The sequence below is a fragment of the Malus domestica genome, chromosome 06 (genome assembly GCF_042453785.1).
Source record: "Malus domestica chromosome 06, GDT2T_hap1".
Taxonomy (NCBI): Eukaryota; Viridiplantae; Streptophyta; class Magnoliopsida; order Rosales; family Rosaceae; genus Malus; species Malus domestica.
In genome coordinates, this window is record NC_091666.1 from 20,645,078 (window position 1) to 20,665,229 (window position 20,152).

At 39.3% G+C, this 20,152-nt stretch overlaps 2 protein-coding genes and 1 pseudogene across 2 annotated transcripts; 2 read left to right on the forward strand and 1 right to left on the reverse strand.

Moving 5' to 3' along the window:
* Positions 1–3,775: 3,775 nt before the first annotated feature.
* Positions 3,776–5,767, reverse strand: LOC114825667 (beta-carotene 3-hydroxylase 2, chloroplastic-like; annotated as a pseudogene).
* Positions 5,768–14,524: 8,757 nt separating this feature from the next.
* On the forward strand, positions 14,525–15,166 carry LOC139196860 (uncharacterized). The gene has a single exon (XM_070823207.1). The coding sequence runs from the start codon at positions 14,525–14,527 to the stop codon at positions 15,164–15,166; it is 642 nt and encodes a 213-aa protein (XP_070679308.1).
* Positions 15,167–15,178: 12 nt separating this feature from the next.
* On the forward strand, positions 15,179–15,871 carry LOC139196861 (uncharacterized). Its single transcript, XM_070823208.1, has one exon. The coding sequence runs from the start codon at positions 15,179–15,181 to the stop codon at positions 15,869–15,871; it is 693 nt and encodes a 230-aa protein (XP_070679309.1).
* The last annotated feature ends 4,281 nt before the right edge of the window (positions 15,872–20,152 follow it).

Below are 20,152 nucleotides of genomic sequence, written 5' to 3' on the forward strand. Positions count from 1 at the left end.
TACTGGTTGTGGCCAATTTCAAAGAGAGAATAGGAAAAACATGAATCGTGACGAAAGAGTTAAGGGCATAGAAAGCTGGTCAAATAACGGCAATGCCAATTAGAAGCAGCGAACTTCCCAGCACATATATACGATACAACCACAAATATGTTTCCATGAAAGCAAATATTAATACAATTACAAACTCCATGCATGAACTATCAAATCTAAATATACTCCATGAAATATCAAATCTATATATATATGCTCCACATCTACACACATATTATGACATATGTTTATGGTGTGACTGATAGGATTTTTAACGTCTATGCAAATAGGGTCAAAATCATATGAAATACTTGTAAGAATACAAGGATGTTGTAGTATAAATGCTCATGCAAGGTCGTTCTCCTCAATGACTATTTGGATAATTTATGTAGAAACAATGCCTAATTAAATACTTAGAGTTAAAAATTGAGAAAAGAGATTCTGAAATTGGGTAATATTAAAAACGAATTTTAATTAAAAACTAATATGACAAAAGAAAAGAGTCTTAAATACCAATTTATAAAAGACTAAGGTTCCACTATCACCTAGCAATCCTATGAACTTTTACCAATTACTTATGATCTACACATGCCACTTTGAAGGTTAGGTTTTCCTAATTTATATTCTACTTAGAACCTCTAACATAGAATGTATATCTAACATGCAACCCATCCGGACGTTCGGATCAAATTTGAACATGAAAGACTCATTATGCTTTATGAAAACCCTTTGAAAAACCATGTAACCCTTAAGACGTGGTATTCATCCTAAGTGAAATCACAATTATTAATCACAAGAAGCCAACATCAATTTCAGGGAACATTCTGACCAAAATTGCATCAAATTACTTTTCTAAAGATCCTAATGGTGATCAGGCATTAAGACAATCAGATAGTTTTAATCACGATAATTAATAATTCAAAGTGTGCCTACAATCAATCATAAGCAATTAAATAAAAATCACATATTCATGCTAAGGCTCAAGGCTTTGCCCTAGCAAAAAGAAAATTAGTTACGCATATTCATAATTGAAATCATAGAAAATATTATTAGAATGAAGAAAATGATTGAAAACACCTTAAAGTAGAAACTCTCAAAGAACCCAAGCAATACTCTCCGTCTCCAAATTGCATAAAAGAAAGCGTAGTCCTCAAACTGAGGCCGACTAAAACCTTAAATATCTCCCTAAAAGACAGCGGCACAAACCCTAAAATTGTAGTCACTTGTTCCAATTAGGAAACTAAATAATCATAAAATAAAAATAGAACATAAAGTCCTAATTATGCTAGGAGAATCTGCCAGGTAAATGTACAGCCACGTTTTAACCTCGGATATCCTCCAAATCCGGCCCATGATATCTTGTTTTGAAGATCAGGTCGCTCTGAACACATATCCAGAAGGCCACGAACCCATTCGAGGTCATCTTGGGCTCCAAAAATATAATTCAAGCCCAAAACGTCACTATTCCAGCACCTCGCATCGCTCCTTTATTTTATTGCCAGAAAATAACCGCTCGGTGGAAACATATGATATATTGACACAATCAAGCTAACTAATGTATGAATGTCCTTCAACTAGAATTACTCCAAAATTCGTCCATTTGACCATGTTTTGCTTCAGAAGAAGTCGAAAGTCCTATATTGAAAATACAATTCAAGGTATCAAAATTCTCCCAAAATATTAACCAAAACATACTAAGAATATGGAAAAATATATAATATGAAATTGACCCATCAGTGACTATGGCACCAAATTGTATAATTAACTAGAAAAATGACATGTACACTGAAAATTAAATTGTAGACAAAAGAAATAAAACATGTGAAATAAGCGGATTGATTGAAAAAGAAAAATATTAGTAAGGCGAGAACCAATTAGAAAGTGAGACCTTACTACCTAGAAACATTAAATTTTGAGTTATAAAATAGAATAAAGGGTAATTTTATAAGTTAACAAAGAGGCTAAGGGGGTGTTTGTTTCCCCTCATTAAAGTTCACTGGAATGGACTAGACTAAAAATTAGTCCAGTCTCGTGTTTGTTTCCTGGCTAGACTAGTTTTAATGGGATTAGCCAGGACTCGCTTTCACTAACAACCTCACTAGCCGTTCTTAGCATGTCCCCTAAAAAACCACCGGACTAGCTAAGAACTTCTTCGTCCTGCTCGAATCACCTCCCCGACCTCGATTTCGACGGAACAAGCTTCAGGCGCGACTTCATCTCCGACGACGAACTCGTCAACTTCTTCATCTCTGACGATGACCTCGTCGACTGGGTCATCTCGGCCATCTTCTTCTCCTTCGCTGCTTCGCTATTGCCATGGTTGTGGCTTTGAAGCTACTGATTTTGGCCTTGCCTTCGGCATGCCTCCTCATCAACTGGGTCATCTCCGCCATGACTGCTTCGCAATCTCAATAAATCGATTTTTGTTCTGGGTTTTTTTTTCTTATGGTTTCTAGGTTTTTTTTTTCTTCTAGTATTTGCAGGTTTAATTGGTTACTGGAAGGCTTGCCCTTCTTTTTGGAATCTCTGAAGGCTTGGCGAATGGTTAACCAACAAATTCTCTTAATTAAACAAGAAAAGTAAGAGATTGATGCATAATTTGATAGAGAGAAAATGATGGAGAAGAGAAACAAGGAAGGGTAAATGAAGGAAGGGGAAAGACAATTTGCTTGGGTCCATTCATTTCCAGGCTTCACTGCCCTTTAATTATTAATTTTTGTTTAATTTTTAACCAAAAGTGAATTAAAAATGGAAAAAAAATATATAGTCTGTGACTTATTCTGACACTGTACCAAACGCTTCACTAAGCTAGTCCAACTTAGTCTAGTCTAAGTCAGTCTAGCTTAGTCCCTGAAACTACAATAAAAGATCACGAGACCTAAAGATCCCAACAACTTTTGATACCAGGAGATGCTGACAATAGGCGCAGGAGCTTAGGTTTGCAAGGAGAGCTACATATAGTATTACTTTTTACTATCAACATGTTTATTTACACATTTTAAGGAACGAGTAGTACTTTTGCCTCCTTTATTTTTCTCGAATTTCATTGGATTATTGACATGCTTGCTTACATAAATAAGAAAAAGTTATGGATTGCAAAAAGAGAAGAAAGAATTAGAATGAGAATTACATCGGTTGAATTATTGACTGGGAAAATCCAAACCAAATCCGATTTGCTAAAATATTGAGCAGCACTTTCTGATCAGTTTCACTTGTCTGGCAAATATTACCTGAAACTTCATTTTAAAGGAGCAATGCCCAACTACAATCGACGAGAGCAAAATATCCAGCTATAATCTTTTACCATGCACTTTAGAACTCATCTTTTCGATATTTAAAAGTCAACGCTGGGGTTTGTCGGAATGATTTTGAGATATTTACCCAAGTTGAAGTAAAATATTTACCCAAAATTGAAGTAAAAATATATTCCATTGAACTAAAAAAAGTAGAACCAGATTGTTGTCTGTATAGAGTTAAAAAAAAAAAAAAATCAGGATTGAACAAGTTGCAATACGAATACCATGGAGGTGCTCGATATCTATGGAATATAGTGATCAGTAAATATAGATATTTAAGCAAGATCTAGGTTTAATTTTTGTTTCAATCCAAATACGTTAAGGCAATTAAGACATTGTTGAATTTTTCGTTTCGTGCTAACGAGTTGTTGCCAGGTCTAGCAGAGCATTAGAAAGGTCAAAACAATGCATGTAACCAATTTGATGGCATAGATGAAGTTAAGAGGCACTTGAGTCCCAACCAAGGTAGTTCCATATAAATGGATAATGATAGATTACAGTTTAAGGAGTTGTAGACAATTTGATGGCAGGGGTGAAGTTTCCTAAATTCCTATTTTGCTTGTCTCACTATAATACCTCAACATTGTCCTTAAGCCATAAGCAGTTGCTTGCACGTCTGCTTTTTGTGATTTTTGAAGAAGTCCCTCACTCTTCCCTCTCTTAATTTTTCTCAAGGACTTTGACAAATTGAAGCAATAAGCAAGCACAAAGAAACAATATTATCATCAACTGTTGGATTTCTTAGCTCTGCGCTGGACTTCCTTTTCCAATTCTTCCATGCCCCCAACTTCCCTTATTTCCTGCAACACAATTCGCATATTTAATTGATATTTAACAGAAATTAAGAACCTTAATTAGTTTGTTTAAAAGCACTAGGGCTGAGTATTACCTTAGGTCCCAAGAACAACCCATATGGGACTCCATTGAAGATGCATGAGTGATGAAGCTATTAAAATTTACAAGAAAATAAATTAAGGAAAAAAAAAACACAATGACAATTTGAACCACAAAATCAATGTAATTTACCTGGTGGGCTGCAGCAACTTTTCGTAAATAAGGGACATCTGCGATGGGCCCTACCGGAAATCGACGGTGGACAAGTCCATCGTGCACAAACATATAGGCCATCCCAAACGTTGTGATTCCTAAACCCTTTATAAAAAATAAAAATTAGTCACCCCTTTAATTAACCAATCTAACATCGGATAATCAATCTATAGCACCTACAAGTTATCGACCAAATACGGACAAAGTACCTGTAGAGAACCGAAATTGAATAACCTTTAAGCCCTTTCAATATTAATATTAGCGTTTGACTAGAAAAAAAAAAAAAAGTACTTACAGCACCAAAACAGAGTCCTGGAAATAGACCCTTGTTAAACAAACCATAAGAAAGAAGGGCAATAGCAGGAACAGCATTGGTTATTGCAAATACATCGTTCAACTCAAAAGGACCATCCCGGGGCCGGTGGTGAGACTGCCGTAGTAAAAAAAAAAAAAAAAAAAAAAAAGGGTCACTACAGTAACAAATCTTGCATGGGAAAAATTTAGATTATTAGAGTTGGGAGTTGTGTAGGGCTTACCTCATGCATCTGCCACAGTGAAGCATGCCACAGAGTTCTATGAGCCCACCTTGCCCAAAACTCCATCCCCACCTTTGGAGTTACACAAAACGTGTTTAAATTAATTTCATTGCAAAAATTAAGAATTTGATCAATGAAATTTTCATGATTTTTAATTGCATTACTTACAGCAGATCCCACAGAGAGAGCAAATGTTCCAAACATTTCAGGAAGAAGATATTCACCAACCTGTTTCATAAAAATTAATCAAAATTTAAAACCCATGTCAAGAAAATGAAAGTTAATCCAATTTTATTATAAAAATGAAATTAGTTTTACCTCTGTTTGCCAAGAAAATCTATAGTAAACAGCCATGGCAGCAGCTGAAGTGACTCCAAGGCTGGACATGATTGCAGCAACAAGGTAAGTATACCTCTCTGATCTCTTCCTCTCCAATCTCTCCGACGCACGCAGCGTTATAATATTCCACTTCTCCGTGTCTTCCAAGGCTTTGGTCACAGTCATGTCGTCCTTAAGTTGTGCATGATCATTCTCCACTTTCTTCTCCATGACTGAGCGCATGCTCTTCCATCTCTTCCTGTTGAAGTGAATTGACGAAGAAGCTAAAAGCGAAGAGGGGCTCGTTTCTGAGAAGGGTTTTCCAGAAAACGGAGTTTTTCGTTCGAAACTGTTTGTTAAGGTGACTGAAGACACCGAAACTCCGGTCGCCATGCCCTTAAAGCTTCGAGCTTTGACTTGAGTAAACAGCTTGAAACTGAGAGAGAAGTAGAAGCTGGAAATTAAAAGTGCTTTTGAGGAAAAGAATGGGGTGGGACAGAGTGTAGTTTTAGGTGCAGAGGGGGCATATAATTAAGGATTTCAGCTTCAGCCATTATAATTAGTTGAGTGTTTACTTATAAGAGGACTTCTTATTTCTGGGCAACCATGGGGGCTAGGGTGGCATGTTACTAGTTGCCTTGGGTACAAAACTTTCTTTTCTTATTTAAATTCATTTTTTTGCGATTACATATTTGGTACTACTTGAATTTTCACCAGCCAACACCCTTACACATCCCCTTTAGTCTAGTATACGTACGCATAGAGCCCAAACACTTGTAATATGGTTTTTTTTGTCTCTCTCAAATTGAGCACATATTCACATCAAGAAGTTACGAACACATTTTTGTTTCGTTCTGTTTTTTGTTTTCATACTTTTTGGAAACTTGTAAATTTATCAAGTGAGCAAACATGTGTGTAACAACTCTAAGTATTACTGATTGAGGATTATTGAAATGATGAATGGTAATGAAAGGAAGTACTGGTGGTATAAGCTTATCTTAGTTGTTACCGATAACAACTTTAATAATGGAAGTGATGTTTACTTGTACACTTCTGTTTAGTTTTGTCTTTTGGAGGCGACTATTTTTTACAATTAAAAAGACACTTGAGTCAACCGCTGATGATCAACTGTATCATGATCCATATCCAATTTTTGGGTACTACAAAAAAATATGACTCTGACTAAATTTGAGTCACTGCCCAAATCATTCCACCTTGTCAGTTTGGTAAAGGGAAGTGATTTTCACGTATCCTTTTTTCTCTTACACACCCCTGTTTAATTCTGATCATTGATTTTGTTTGATTTATTTAATCTAATGACTATACATAAAGATGAGTGTGTGAGAAGCTAAAAATAGTGTATGAAAATAACTTTCCTTTGGTAAATTTGAGAGTAAGGTGAGGTCTGTAAGCAAAACACAGTGATCATGTCAAGGAAACCCTCTTTATATCTAGCAAATGGTTTAATTTTAGAGATTTGGTTACAATACGTACATGTATTTAATACAATTATTATCTCTATGGTCAGATAATGATTATATTAATTACATATATTCACAGAATTATATTAGACAATCAAATAATAATTGTATTAAATACACATGAATTATATATGTTTTATACCTTAGTGAATCAATTGGCTCCACACACAACTGTTGCAGCCGCAGGGCTTGTGTTAGAATTAGGGCTTTACTATCTCTGTTTTATGGGCCTTCGTTTCTCATATGTCTAATAAAATGTTCGGCTATACCCATCACATAATTTCCATACTTTTGTTGTATATTGGCTGTGTTGTGTGTTTATCATCAAAGAAGGAGATATAGGTTTAGGGTTTACCACCACAAACTCTAAATAAAAAACTCTAAATCTTATATTATAAGATGTTTAAGTTGAAGTCATAACATCCTCCAAATATCAAATGGTAATTGACAGATGACAGGTAAGTAGTTCAATACATACATACATACAAATATACTTACATACACACATATCATGTTGTATTGTGCTAAATGTCTAATTACATATGAAAAGGTTCTTGTACCAATTATGTCGGTAGATGTTTGTTTGAGTATGTAATTTTTAGGACACATATTATATTCAGTCTAAGACCAGTGTTTAAAATGTCAGTATTGGTGGAAATAACGATATACAAATTTGTGAAAATATTGACGGATATATCGAATATCGATATCAATATCGGTTACTTTCGGTGGAAATGATGAAAACTTAAATTGAAACTTTAGGGATTGTCAAATACTCGTTTGGATAAAATATAAGAGTTTTAGATATTTAACAGATATGATAGAAATATCTACAATATCTGTTGATTTTAGCTTGAACTTAAAAGTTTCTCCACTTCACCTCCATTTTCATTTCTTTCTCTGATTTTTTGGATATTTCTATAAAAATATGGACTGTATCGAAGAAATTTTAAACATTTTCTAAGACTCATCAGCACGTCACCGGTTTGTTCATTTTTACATGAATCCAACATATTTGTCTCATATATTTTTGCATGTAGATATCTGGGCTATCTTCATGTATCCCCATCATGTGATTATCAATAAGGGATATTCCGCCTTTTTACAATTTGGGACCCACTATTTCATACTTTTACGTGTAATGTTCAGTAAAGAGGATACAGGTAGAGCTCCTTTGTTTCTCAGTCAGCTAGGTCAGTAGGTCTCTGTCATACCTCCACTTCCTTTTTCCAGTTCTAAACTTCTAATAGACATCCTAGGTCGACTCAAATTTTCATCATTATTTCATTACCTTAATCTCTTTTCATCGCTCACTCATGAGGTTCCACAGTATCCATATCCAACCGCATCAATTCCTTAATGCTTAAGGCGTAAAAGAAAACAAAAATCAGTTCCTAAATTATAATTAACGTCTAAGTAATGGGATCTTGGAAACGAACAACTTAATGCCTGTTATGTGGTGAGGCCAACATGTGTTTCTGTGAATGGACATCTCTACAACTTGCTTGCATTAGTTTGAAAATATTACAATGGAAAATAACATGATAAATGCTGCAAGGAAATAACCAAAGCCATTACTAGCGGCAGTAAATATTATGTAGCATCAAGTATATTCATCAAAGTTAGTTTCTGATTGTATAATTTGTTATAACTGTGTATGTAATAAGCTTGTATAGCTAAGGGTAAAACTTTCAATTGTCATCATAGCTCAATGCTATAAATACCAAATGTAACTTCTAAATATTGTTAATGAAAATATGAGGTATATTTAATAAAGTTGCTTTCTCTCTAAGCTTCTATATGGTATCTCTCGCCTTTTACCTGAAGGCATCTTGGACCTCTCAAGCTTTCGATCACTTTCTCTGATCTTCGAAGATTGTTGTTCTTCAAGTCTTTAATTGTCCTGCTAAGTTCTTGAATTTCATCTCTTAATTCTCGAATGTTATGGTGTCTCTGTCGAAATCTTCATCTCCAATTGAGTCGGTATCACTTCCCCACCAAAATTCATCTTCGTGAAACCCTAACTACTCAAATTCATATACTTCTCTTATGATTTAGAATATTAGTAGCATGGTTCCGATAAAGCTCAAGCGCTCCAGTTATCTTCCATGGCGTGCTTTGTTTGCTCTGATTCTCAGATGCTACAAGTTGATTGGTATCATTGATGGAACTGAACCGTGTCCTTCCTGATGCTTCCAGATCATTCGCTCAATCCAGCTTTTGAGCTTTGATATGAAAATATCATAATCTCCTCATCTGATTAAACTCTACCTTATCTAAAGAAGTAATTCCATTCACTGTTGGTGTTTCATCTTCTCGAGATATGTGGCTCAAATTTGAACAACAATTTGGTTGCGTATCTGATGTACATATTCATCTACTATGATCTCACCTTCAATCTCTTCAGAAAGGCTCTCTGTCAATTTCTAAGTATCTGTAGCAAATCAAAGAGATATATGATTCTTTAACTGCAGCTGGAGCACTTGTTACTGATCGTGATTTGATCGATGCTACTCTTGGTTCCTCTTATACCAAGTTAACCTTGGAGGGGTGTAAAGAGCATCAAGTATAGTCATCACAGTTAGTTTCTAATTGTGTAGTTTGTTATAATTGTATATGTAATAAGCTAGGATAGGTAAGGGTAAAACTGTGAATTGATATCTTAGCTAAATGCTATAAATACCAAATGTAACTTCTAATTATTGTTAATGAAAGTATTAGATATATTCAGTAAGGTTACTTTCTCTCTAAACTTCATCTCTAAGCTTCTATAAATATTCGAGTTATTTAGGCATATGTTTCATAAGCATTTTGTTTCTTGTTTTTTGTTTTCACATTTGGTGTTTGAGATATAAGGAAAGTATATAGGAGAAATGAAGATGAACAAGCGTGCTTTTTTTTATTGTTGGGGGGGGGGGGGGGGGGTGTGGGGAAGGAATAAAGAAGAATGAGTGAAAGTAAAAACAATTTAAAATGATTGATCTACCCTTACTCCAGCTCAACTATATGATTGAGACGCTCCCTCTCAACTGCCTATAAAAAGAGCTAGAAGCCTTCAAGCTTAGGACCTTCGTCAAATCAATCAAAGCTTTCCTTCGAAGTGAATAGTGCCCACAATCCCTAAGATCTAAAACTCTTACAGCTCTACCACCCTATGCATGGTATGATTTCATTGACATGTCATTCCAACAACCATGATTTCCTCTTAGAAGCATATGTTCGGTGGGCTCCTTCAGCATTAAATTGTCCTACATGGCCTGAATCTTGCTAGATTTTTACTACTTTCTTTAAATTTTCAGTCAATTCACATTTTAAGTCATATAGCTCAGCCCATCGGCCTACATTTTTGCTTTTGGAAACGTTGACAATCTTGACCCATCCTAAAATGGTTGTATTTTTTCATTTTTTTTCTAGTTAAAATAGGGAAAAAAAGTTACCAAACAAGTATTTCAGTTTTCAACCACAGTAGTGATCCAGTGGAAATGTGGTAGAATTCCAAGTCAAGTTTGCTCCCAGGTCTGTGTTTAAGGCACGAAATTGGCAAAAACACTTCTCTGGTTAAAAGTTTTGATGCATTATAATTTAGTAGATATTAATTTCGTCATTAAACATTTGTTGTATAAAATGATTCAATGAACGGCTCTTGTGGAGTATTAAAATTAAAGCATTGAATTTAAAACGGGAACTGTTATTGGTACGCTAGAAATCTCATTTTGCACTCCTCACAAGTGTATTTTTCTTTCTAAATGTAGAAAGTTTGGAGTGCTAATGACAATTGATGTTGGCTGATCTTTGATATCTCCCTAAGCACCATTGAATTCTCATTGATTTTGATTCAAAACTTTTGAAGTTTCCCACAAAATGCAACTAAAACAATGCAACTTTTGTATTATCAAGGTGATGGGTTCAGCGAATAATGAATACACACACACACACACACACACACACACACACACACACATATATATATATAATACTATTATATTATATGTGATTCGGGTACGAACACGGATCGGGGACCCCTATAACCATATCCAAAACCATAACCGAATAATATTTATGGTTTTTCCCCATATCCAAAATATACCTGAAAGTTCATACCTAAATCCGTTCCATTCGGATAGTTATCCATGGTTATCAGGTTTAACAGTTAGAATTGCCATCCCTACTCTATTAGGGATTAGTCTTACTCTTCGGGGTGTAATCTTAGGCTTCGACAAAGAAAAAAGTGTTTCAGTATTCAGAAAAGTAAAATGGTTATCAAATGGACTATTTTTCATTTTGTGTCTTTCCTTACACATTTCCTCTACCACAATCCTTCCTTCATCTCTCTTTCACTTTTGAATTTCCCTCGATCACTGGTACGAAGTGAAAACCAAAAATTAAAATAAAACAGTTCTCAACTAGGTTTCTTTTATTCTCTACAATTTTCGCACTGGTTGATATGCCAAGCATAGCACAGCACAAAATCATCTCGAGTCCTTCACTCATGCATTTCAATTCATGCACTCAGCGCCTCCTTACTTACAAAAAGTTTCAGTTCATTAATTCCTGGTACACCATCTGATTCCATTTCTCCTTTCGTCCTTGATTCAAGTGCTTGTAGTTTTCATGCAAATTTATGCCTTAATAGTCCATACTTATTATAGTATTGAAAGCACTTACTAGCTAGGTTAGTAGCTATCATCAAATATGGATATTGTCTACCCTAATTCTGTACTTATCTCATTTGCTCTATCAGGGAGGGAGAATATATATAAATATGTATAGCGTGTGTGTGTGTGTGTGTAGAGAGAGAGAGAGAGAGAGAGAGAGTATAGCTGATGAAGAAATGATCTTGATGACATTTCACTCAAAATAATTGATGCCCAAGACTGAAACAGATGACAGATACTACTCACTTTGAGGGCCATAGGGTGTCATATTTTTCTCCATCAACTCTCCCTGTCAAAGGTTCAAACAAACACTACTCGATGGTTGACAAGACCTCAACACATTAATTCATCACCACTATAAATATCTGCCAACTTTCATGAATGAACTTATTTGCAAACTATATACTTATACTTAAGAATAAGAAGTTAGTTTTGTTATTGATGAATTTGTTTGAAGTTTAAATAAATTAAACATCAAAGTATAATCCTAATTAATATTTTCTGTTGTTGTAACTTCTAAGAGTGCTAACACTAGCTGCTTAAGTGCTCATTTCAAAGAAAACCCTACCATCACTGTCTTTTTGTTTTCTTATAATAATTTATCTGAAATTAACTGATTTTTTCTTCTTTTCCTTTGAATTACTACTGTGAGCTATAAAATACAACTATCACTCTATGTCTATTCCCTCTTTTCTGTTTTTCCAGTTCTAATATACTGATACGTATTGTGGAGCCAAAAACAATCATAAAGTGACACGTGGACTTTGGGACAAAAGAAGACAAAAATACCCTTGAGGTATAATGGGATTCCTACGCGCAAGTAGTGGGTAATCATCCTCAACCAATTCAAAAATGCTCCAAAAGAGGTAACCAATTCCAAACTATCTCATTTTAGGTAATTATTTCCAAAACTTAATTTCTCTAATATATTATTTAGTTAATTAATTATCTAAATAATATATTCTTCCCATATCTCCTAAAATCATCCTTTAAAATCATAAATAATTGATTAATTAGGGGATCAACTCAATTAATCTCCTAATTGTCAATAAAGTGACCCAAATTAGTAGACAAAACCGGCCACCTCCCTTTGCTCCATACCTTTTCTGATTTTCTCCACCTTATTACCCAAATAAAGCTAGTCATTCAATTTGGTAACTTACCATTTATTTTTCTCATATTTAATTAAGCCAATAAATTGGCTAATTACATCACAAACTCACCAAAAAACATACAAAGTGGCCGGCCACTTTCTTGGAAAAGTGGACCAACCTAGTCCTATAAATAGTCACCAATTTTTACCAAACACTCATTCCAATCCTCTTGCAAAAATTCCAAAACACTCTAAACACTATTTCTCTCTAAAATTCTAACTTTGGCATTGGAGGTTCTTCGGCCAAAGCCCCCCCATTCATCGTGGACGCGTGAGGCTTTTGGCCTTAACCTAAGGTGCTAGTTGTTTTGTAGGTGCAAAATCGTCCAAGATCGAAGAGGAGAAAATTTGCATCCACAAATTGTTGCTTTCATTGAGAGTTGTTATCCATACTCGTAAAAGACTCTCGCGCAAAAATGTATTTTCTTTGTTTTCTAGTCCATTTGAATATTTTTCATACGTTCTTATTTATAGAATTTTTTACTTGCAAAGGTTCTTTGATAAAACGTATAAGAAAAATATAATGGCTAGAAATTTAGAAAATTCCGCAAGTGAAAATTCTAATATTCAAGAAATGGGATTGCGGAGATCCGTGAGGCAAAATGCGACAATAAGGGGAGCGACATCATCACCACAAGTTTCCACCATGGGAACCACCGTGGTGGCTACCTCGGTAGCCACCCACGGCGAGGTCCATGGTGCCTTCACCACGGCCACCATGGGAACCACCGCGGTGGCTACTTTGGTAGCCACTTGTCGCGAGGTCCATGGAGCCTTCACCACGGCCCGAGCCATGCCATCCAAGGCTCACGGAACCAAGACCACGATCCAAGCCGTGCCATCCAAGTTTACGTGGACCCAAGCCCAAGCCTCGCATTCACATGCACCGCGCATTGAGCAGCCTGCTCCCGTGATTCAGCCTGCTCTTGTAGCCCAGCCTGCCCCAGTGATCCAGCCTGCCCCCGCAGCCCAGCCTGCTCTCATGGTTTCCCAAGCTGCCAAGTCGGCCCGAGACAATCTTAACCATCCGGACCAATCATCGAGGCTGAGACGTTTTCACCACATTTCTCCGCAGATTTGACATTCCCCAACTCAAATCTCGCACTTGGAGTCAACCACCCTTTTATTGTTCAAGGAGGTGCATTCCATCCAAGTTCTTCCAATCCGAATGGCGAACAAAACTTGTCCCGACAAGTCATAGAATTGACGAGCGCCCTTGCACAACAAACTACCTTGGTGAACCAACTTTTGCAACGCACTGAGATGCAACGCGCCCACGATGAAGTTTCCCGAAGTAGAACAAGGGTAGACAAGGAGCCTTTTAAGCAGCGACCTGGAAAGCAGCCGTTCAACCCATCACAAGTTGAGCATTCAGACAGTGCACACTCTCGATTGGGCCCCCGAAATAGCGTATACTCTCGTCTTAGCGCGCGGAGGAGCGTGCACTCTCGATTAGGCCCACGGGCAAGTATACATTCACGGTTGGGGCCACGCTTTGATAATCAACATGGGCAGCCTTCCAGGCAAAGCATTCATTCGCGATTAGGCTCATAAGGAGTATCCTCCACATTACATCGGAGCGGGCAGCCTGACAAACGGAAGGAAACAATCATTCAATCCGACTCTAGTTCCACCGGTAGCCTGCAAAGAAATCCCTCGCCTGCTAGGAATCTATCTCGTACATTGCAGCCACAGCGTAGACGAGCCGAGCGAGAAGAAGAGCAGCCTAGACCGGTAGATAAAGACCAAGGGCAGCCGAAGGTTCCGCTACCCCAACAAAAGTAAATCCAAAAAGAGGTAGAAAGGCTTTTCAATGAACGGATCGTGATTTTCGACGCAACGAAATGGTTGATGAAGCACTAAGGCGAGATATGACCAACATAAGCAGGTCACCTTTCACGGATGAGATCGAGCAGGCATAACCTCTTCGCAAGTTTAGCATGCCGCACTTCACATCTTTCAAAGGAGACGGGATCCCGAAAGACACTTGAAGCATTACCGAAGTGCGATGGTCCTTTATCGGAATAATGACACCCTTATGTGCAAAATATTCGCCACTACTTTACAAGACGAGGCACAAGATTGGTTTCATACCTTGCCGGCACGATCCATCCAGAATTTTGATGATCTTTCCTTGGTTTTCACCAAAGAATACTCATCTTATCGTTCGATCAAGAAAAAGTCCGATCACCTGTTCAACGTAAAGAAAAACCCAAAAGAATCACTTTGCGATTACGTGAAGAGATTCAAAGCAGAGAAGGTGAAGATCGTCGAATGCGATAACTCGATAACAAGTGCAGCCTTCCAAAAAGGACTACCAGCAGACCACCCACTGTTTGGAGAAATGATCATGAAAGAAGACCTAACTCTAGCAGATTCCTTTGCTCTGGCAGAGAAGCATGCACTTTGGGACGAGGCTCAACAAGCAGAAAAGGCTCCCGAACAACCTCAAAAAGAGTTGGCAGCTGCTCAAAAGAGAGATGGAAAGCAACCCAACAAGGGCAGGCAGGAGGTTAAGCGCAGGGACCGACCCACGACAAAAGAAAGCCCGATGACCAATAACTATTCTAAGTTCTCAATTCTGATTCATCAAATCCTTTGTGACATCAAGAATGAACCATGGTTCAAGTTGCCGAAACAGTCAAAATGAGATACTTCCAAGATGGACCACACCAAGTATTACGCATTCCACCGAGGTCCTGGTCACACAACCAACGACTGCTACACTTGGAAGAACTACCTAGAGAAACTCGTGAAAGAAGGCAAAGTTGATAAATATTTGGACAAGCCAGCTGAGCAGCCAAAAAGGAATACAGACGGAGATGAGGAGCCACCAACTAAGATGATTCGAATCAATGGCATTTTCGCTGAATCCGAGCACTTGTGGGCCACTAATAACTCCAAAAAGAGAAAGATCCAGCAGGCTTTACTAATCTCACAAGTTCAAGCAGTCGATACCCAACTTGGACCTATCATTGGCTTCACGGAGCAGGATGTGGAAGGAGTCGACTTCCCACACGACGATGCATTAGTAATATCTGTCCAACTAGCCCATGCTATAGTCGACAGGATGATGGTTGACAATGGAAGTGCAGTCAACCTACTTCAACTTTCGGTCATTCAAAAGATGGGCCTAGAAAGTACAATCATACGCCGAGCAGAGGTACTTACTGGATTTAACGGACACACCTCAACTACCATCGGTCATATCACACTTGACATGAAAACACCGCCAGTCGTCTCAAAGCAAACATTCACGATCGTAAGTGACCCATCTCCCTACAATGGGATTCTTGGGAGACCTTGGTTGATCAAGCTAGATGCCGTCACTTCTGTCAAGTATCAAAAAATCTGATTCCACATCCCTGGAGGAGGAGTCGGAGAGAACAAGTCTGACCAGGTTTCATCCCAACGATGCACTGTGCAAATGTTGAAAGAATCAAAGAAGAAGACCTTTACCCCCGTAGAGGTTACCGAAGTCCAAAAGGGCAAAGAAATTACCAAATAGCAATTACAACAGGTGGATCGAGAAGATGGAGCCCAAGCAAACAAGATAGGATGGAAACCCGAAGAGGACGCCAAAGACATCATTCTTGATCCCTAGCAGCCGGAAAAGACGGCTAAAATTGGCTCACGACTAAGCCCAAACGAGAAGGAAGAACTCACAATTTTCCTTAAGGAAAACCGAGATGTCTTCGCATGGTCACCATCCGACATGCCCGGTATTGACCCCAAGATGGCCTGCCACAAGCTGCATGTCGACCCTACTGCCAAACCGGTAATCCAAAAGAGAAGACATTTTACACCCGAACGAGTCGCGATTATTGAGGCAGAAATCGATAAACTATTTGAAGCCGGGTTCATAGAAGAGGTAGCACACTCGGCATGGCTTGCTAATGTTGTATTAGTCGTGAAGAAAGAAAAGGGCAAATGGAGGGTTTGCGTAGACTACACTGACCTCAACAAAGCATGCCCAAAGGATCCTTATCCTGTCCCTCGGATCGATCTATTAATAGATTCAACTTCTGGGAACCAGCTGCTTAGCTTCTTAGACGCATACTCCGGTTACAATCAAATAGCCATGTATGAGCTTGACAAGGAGAAAACCGCATTCGTGATAGAGCGAGGCACCTACTGCTACAAGGTCATGCCCTTTGGCCTAAAAAACGCGGGAGCCACTTACCAAAGGTTAGTAAATATGATGTTCAAAAAGCAAATTGGGGTAACCATGGAGGTCTATGTCGACGATATCATGGTAAAGGACAAGCAGCGATCAGATCATATTCGCAATCTGGCAGAAACTTTCAATATCCTTAGAAAGTACAAGATGAAACTCAACCCAACCAAATGCACGTTTGGAGTATCTTCAAGCCGATTCCTAGGATACCTAGTAACCCAACGAGGAATTGAAGCACATCCCAAGCAAATCCAAGCAATCATAAAGATGAAATCTCTAACTACCTTGAAGGAGATCCAAAGCTTGACCGAACGAGCAGCCGCCCTCAATCATTTCCTCTCACGATCCACCGATCGATGCAAGCCCTTTTTCAAAGCTATCAAGAGGGCACAAAGAGACAAATGGGATGAAGAATGCGAAAAAGCTTTCCAAGACTTGAAGAATTATCTCACATCACCTCCCTTACTATCCAAGCCGGAAGCAGCGGAGGATTTATTCATTTATTTGGCAGTTTCCGAGGTAGCAGTGAGCTTTGCTCTCACACGAGAAGAACTGGGGGCCCAACTGCCGGTATTCTACACTTCTAAAGCTCTTCTCGATGCGGAAACGAGATATTCGAAGATCGAAAAATTAATTTTGGCATTAGTTGTTGCGGCTCGGAAGCTCAGACCGTACTTTTAAGCTCATACAGTCATTGTCATGACTCAATATCCCTTACGATCAATATTACATAGTTCAGACGCTTCTCAACGAGTGATGAAATGGGCATTGGAACTTGGCCCATATGGTTTAGTTTTCCGACCTTGCACAGCGATAAAGGCCCAAGCCTTGGCAGACTTCATAGCGGAATTCACACCTAGCCTAGGCAAAGCAACAGAGCGGCCCAACGACTCCCCAGAAGCAGTCGAGAGTACCTTAGCCACACTTGCTCCATCCAATAAAGATTTCTGGAACTTGCATGTTGACGGAGCATCCAACTATAAAGGCTCGGGAGCAGGTGTAGTTCTTATTACTCCGGATGGCTCAATGCTCGAGCAGGCGATCACTCTAGGTTTCAAAGCATCCAATAACAAAGCAGAGTACGAGGCTCTACTAGCAGGCCTCCGAATGGCAAAAGACTTGGCAGTGAAGAAACTCGCAATTCATTCGTATTCCCAACTAATCACCAGCCAGGCTACTGGGGAATACACGGCAAAACACCCAAGGATGGCACAATACCTAGAGAAAGTACGCCAGCAGCTTAAGGCATTTCAGACTTACACTCTGACTCAAGTTCCGCGAGCAGACAATGCCCATGCAGATGCACTAGCTGGTTTAGGCTCCGCCCTTGACCACTAATTTAAACGCTCCATTCCGGTGGAATATCTAGACAAGCCAAGCATAGAGATGGAGCCGATAGCCGAAGTGTCACAGGTTAGTGTAACTCCCACTTGGCAAAGTTCAATTATAGACTACTTGGTCAACGGCACATTACCCACAGAAAGATTGGAGTCAATGAAGCTCCAAATTAAGTTGGCACGCTACTATATGTGGAATGGCATTCTCGTCCGAAGATCCTACACCGGACCACATCTCCGCTGCCTAGCACCTCCCGATGATTTGAAGGCTCTAAGCTCAATCCACGAAGGCGTTTGTGGGAATCACTCTGGAGGCCGATCCTTAGCCCAAAAGGCTCTTAACGCAGGCTATTACTGGCCTACCATGCACCAAGATGCTAAGGAGTTAGTACAAAAGTGCGACCGCTGCCAACACTACAAACCAGTACCAGCACTACCCGCCAGTGAGCTACACCCGCAAACGAGTCCTTGGCCATTCATGCAATGGGCAATCGACCTGGTAGGGCCTATGCCGCCTGCTATGGGGGGCAGATGCATGATGATCGTGGCAACCGACTACTTCACCAAATGGGTAGAAGCAGAACCCATGACGACCACGACTCAGACGGACATAGAGCGCTTCATATGGAGGAACATCATTTGCCGATTTGGTATCCCTCAGTCCATCGTCACTGACAACGGCCCTCAATTTGTGGGAAAAGATTTGGCGAAGTTCTTCCAAAAATACGGCATCAAACAACACATGTCCACACCAAGATATTCTCAAGGTAATGGGCAGGCCGAAGCATCCAACAAGACGATCCTCGACTGCCTCAAGAAATCCCTCACCGACAAAAAGGGAAAATGGCCAGATGAGCTCCCGGGATGTTTATGGGCATATCGCACCACCAAAAGACGAGCAACCGGTGAAACTCCTTTCTCTTTGGCGTTTGGTTCGGAAGCAATCATTCATCCCAACATCATCGTGCCAAGCATCAACACTCTATTGCCAAGCATTGAGCAGAACAATAAAGAGATGGCCACAGATTTAGATCTGGCAGAAGAGAGGCGCGAACAAACCATTACCCACATCGTAGCCTACCAGCAGCAGCTCATTTCCAGTTACAATAAAAGGGCCAAGATCCGGCAGTTCCAACCCAAAGACTTAGTCCTAAGAAAGGCCTTCATCACTGCCCGCAGAGAAGGCTCGAAAAAAATGGACCCCATATGGGAAGGTCCTTACAAGATTAGCAGAGTAGGCGGCAAGGGTAGTTATACTCTTGCTACCATGAATGATAAAGAGATCGAGAAGCAATGGAACGCCTACAATTTGAGGAAATATCATGTGTGACTTCACACTATATCAAGACCCGAAGACTCAAGCAGCTCAACGGGCACCACCTCGTAAACCGAGGACTATCCAATCATCATGCAGTTTTTGCAACCAAGTTATTTGCTCATTTTATTCATTTTTCAATAAAGAATTCAGAAGTAATTTGTAACTTGGCTTTATTATATGTCTACAACAACTTATCTTTTTCTGCACTTCAAAAGAAGACTGCACCCCCCGAGGGACCAACTGTGCTCCCCAAGGCGGGAGGATAAACTCAACACTCCGAATATCCAGACGTGGATGAGCTTGGCTGCCCTAGTATAACTAGGTGCATGATGGCTTGCGCCGGGATTCCTAGAAGTAGCCATAATGGTCTGTTTCAAGGCTTAGCTAGTTGAAGGATTATGAGTCTAGCAGGCTTAATCCGCAGGGAACCGGGCCCTAGAGACGGAGGGGGCACATTATGCAGCACACCCAATGGGCGGCTGCCCTGGAAACCTAAAGCTACTACCGAGTGCACTAAGGTAGCCTACGGATTTCCAGAAGACTGCCTACGGCTTGCCCTTCGAGCAGTAGAACCACACTAGACTTATGCAACTGCACATTCTTGTGAAAGGTTAAACAAGTTAGCGTGTACACGTGAAGATTTTATCCACTGCCGACATGCTACGTAGTCGATAAGCTTCACCTCTGCCAAACGTGGAACAACCTACACCAAGTCCTAAAGTGTTGTGATACTTGCTACATAACCTACGGAATTGGAAAGAGCCAAGGTTAACAGCATAGTGGTTACGCGGAATCGTCTACTTC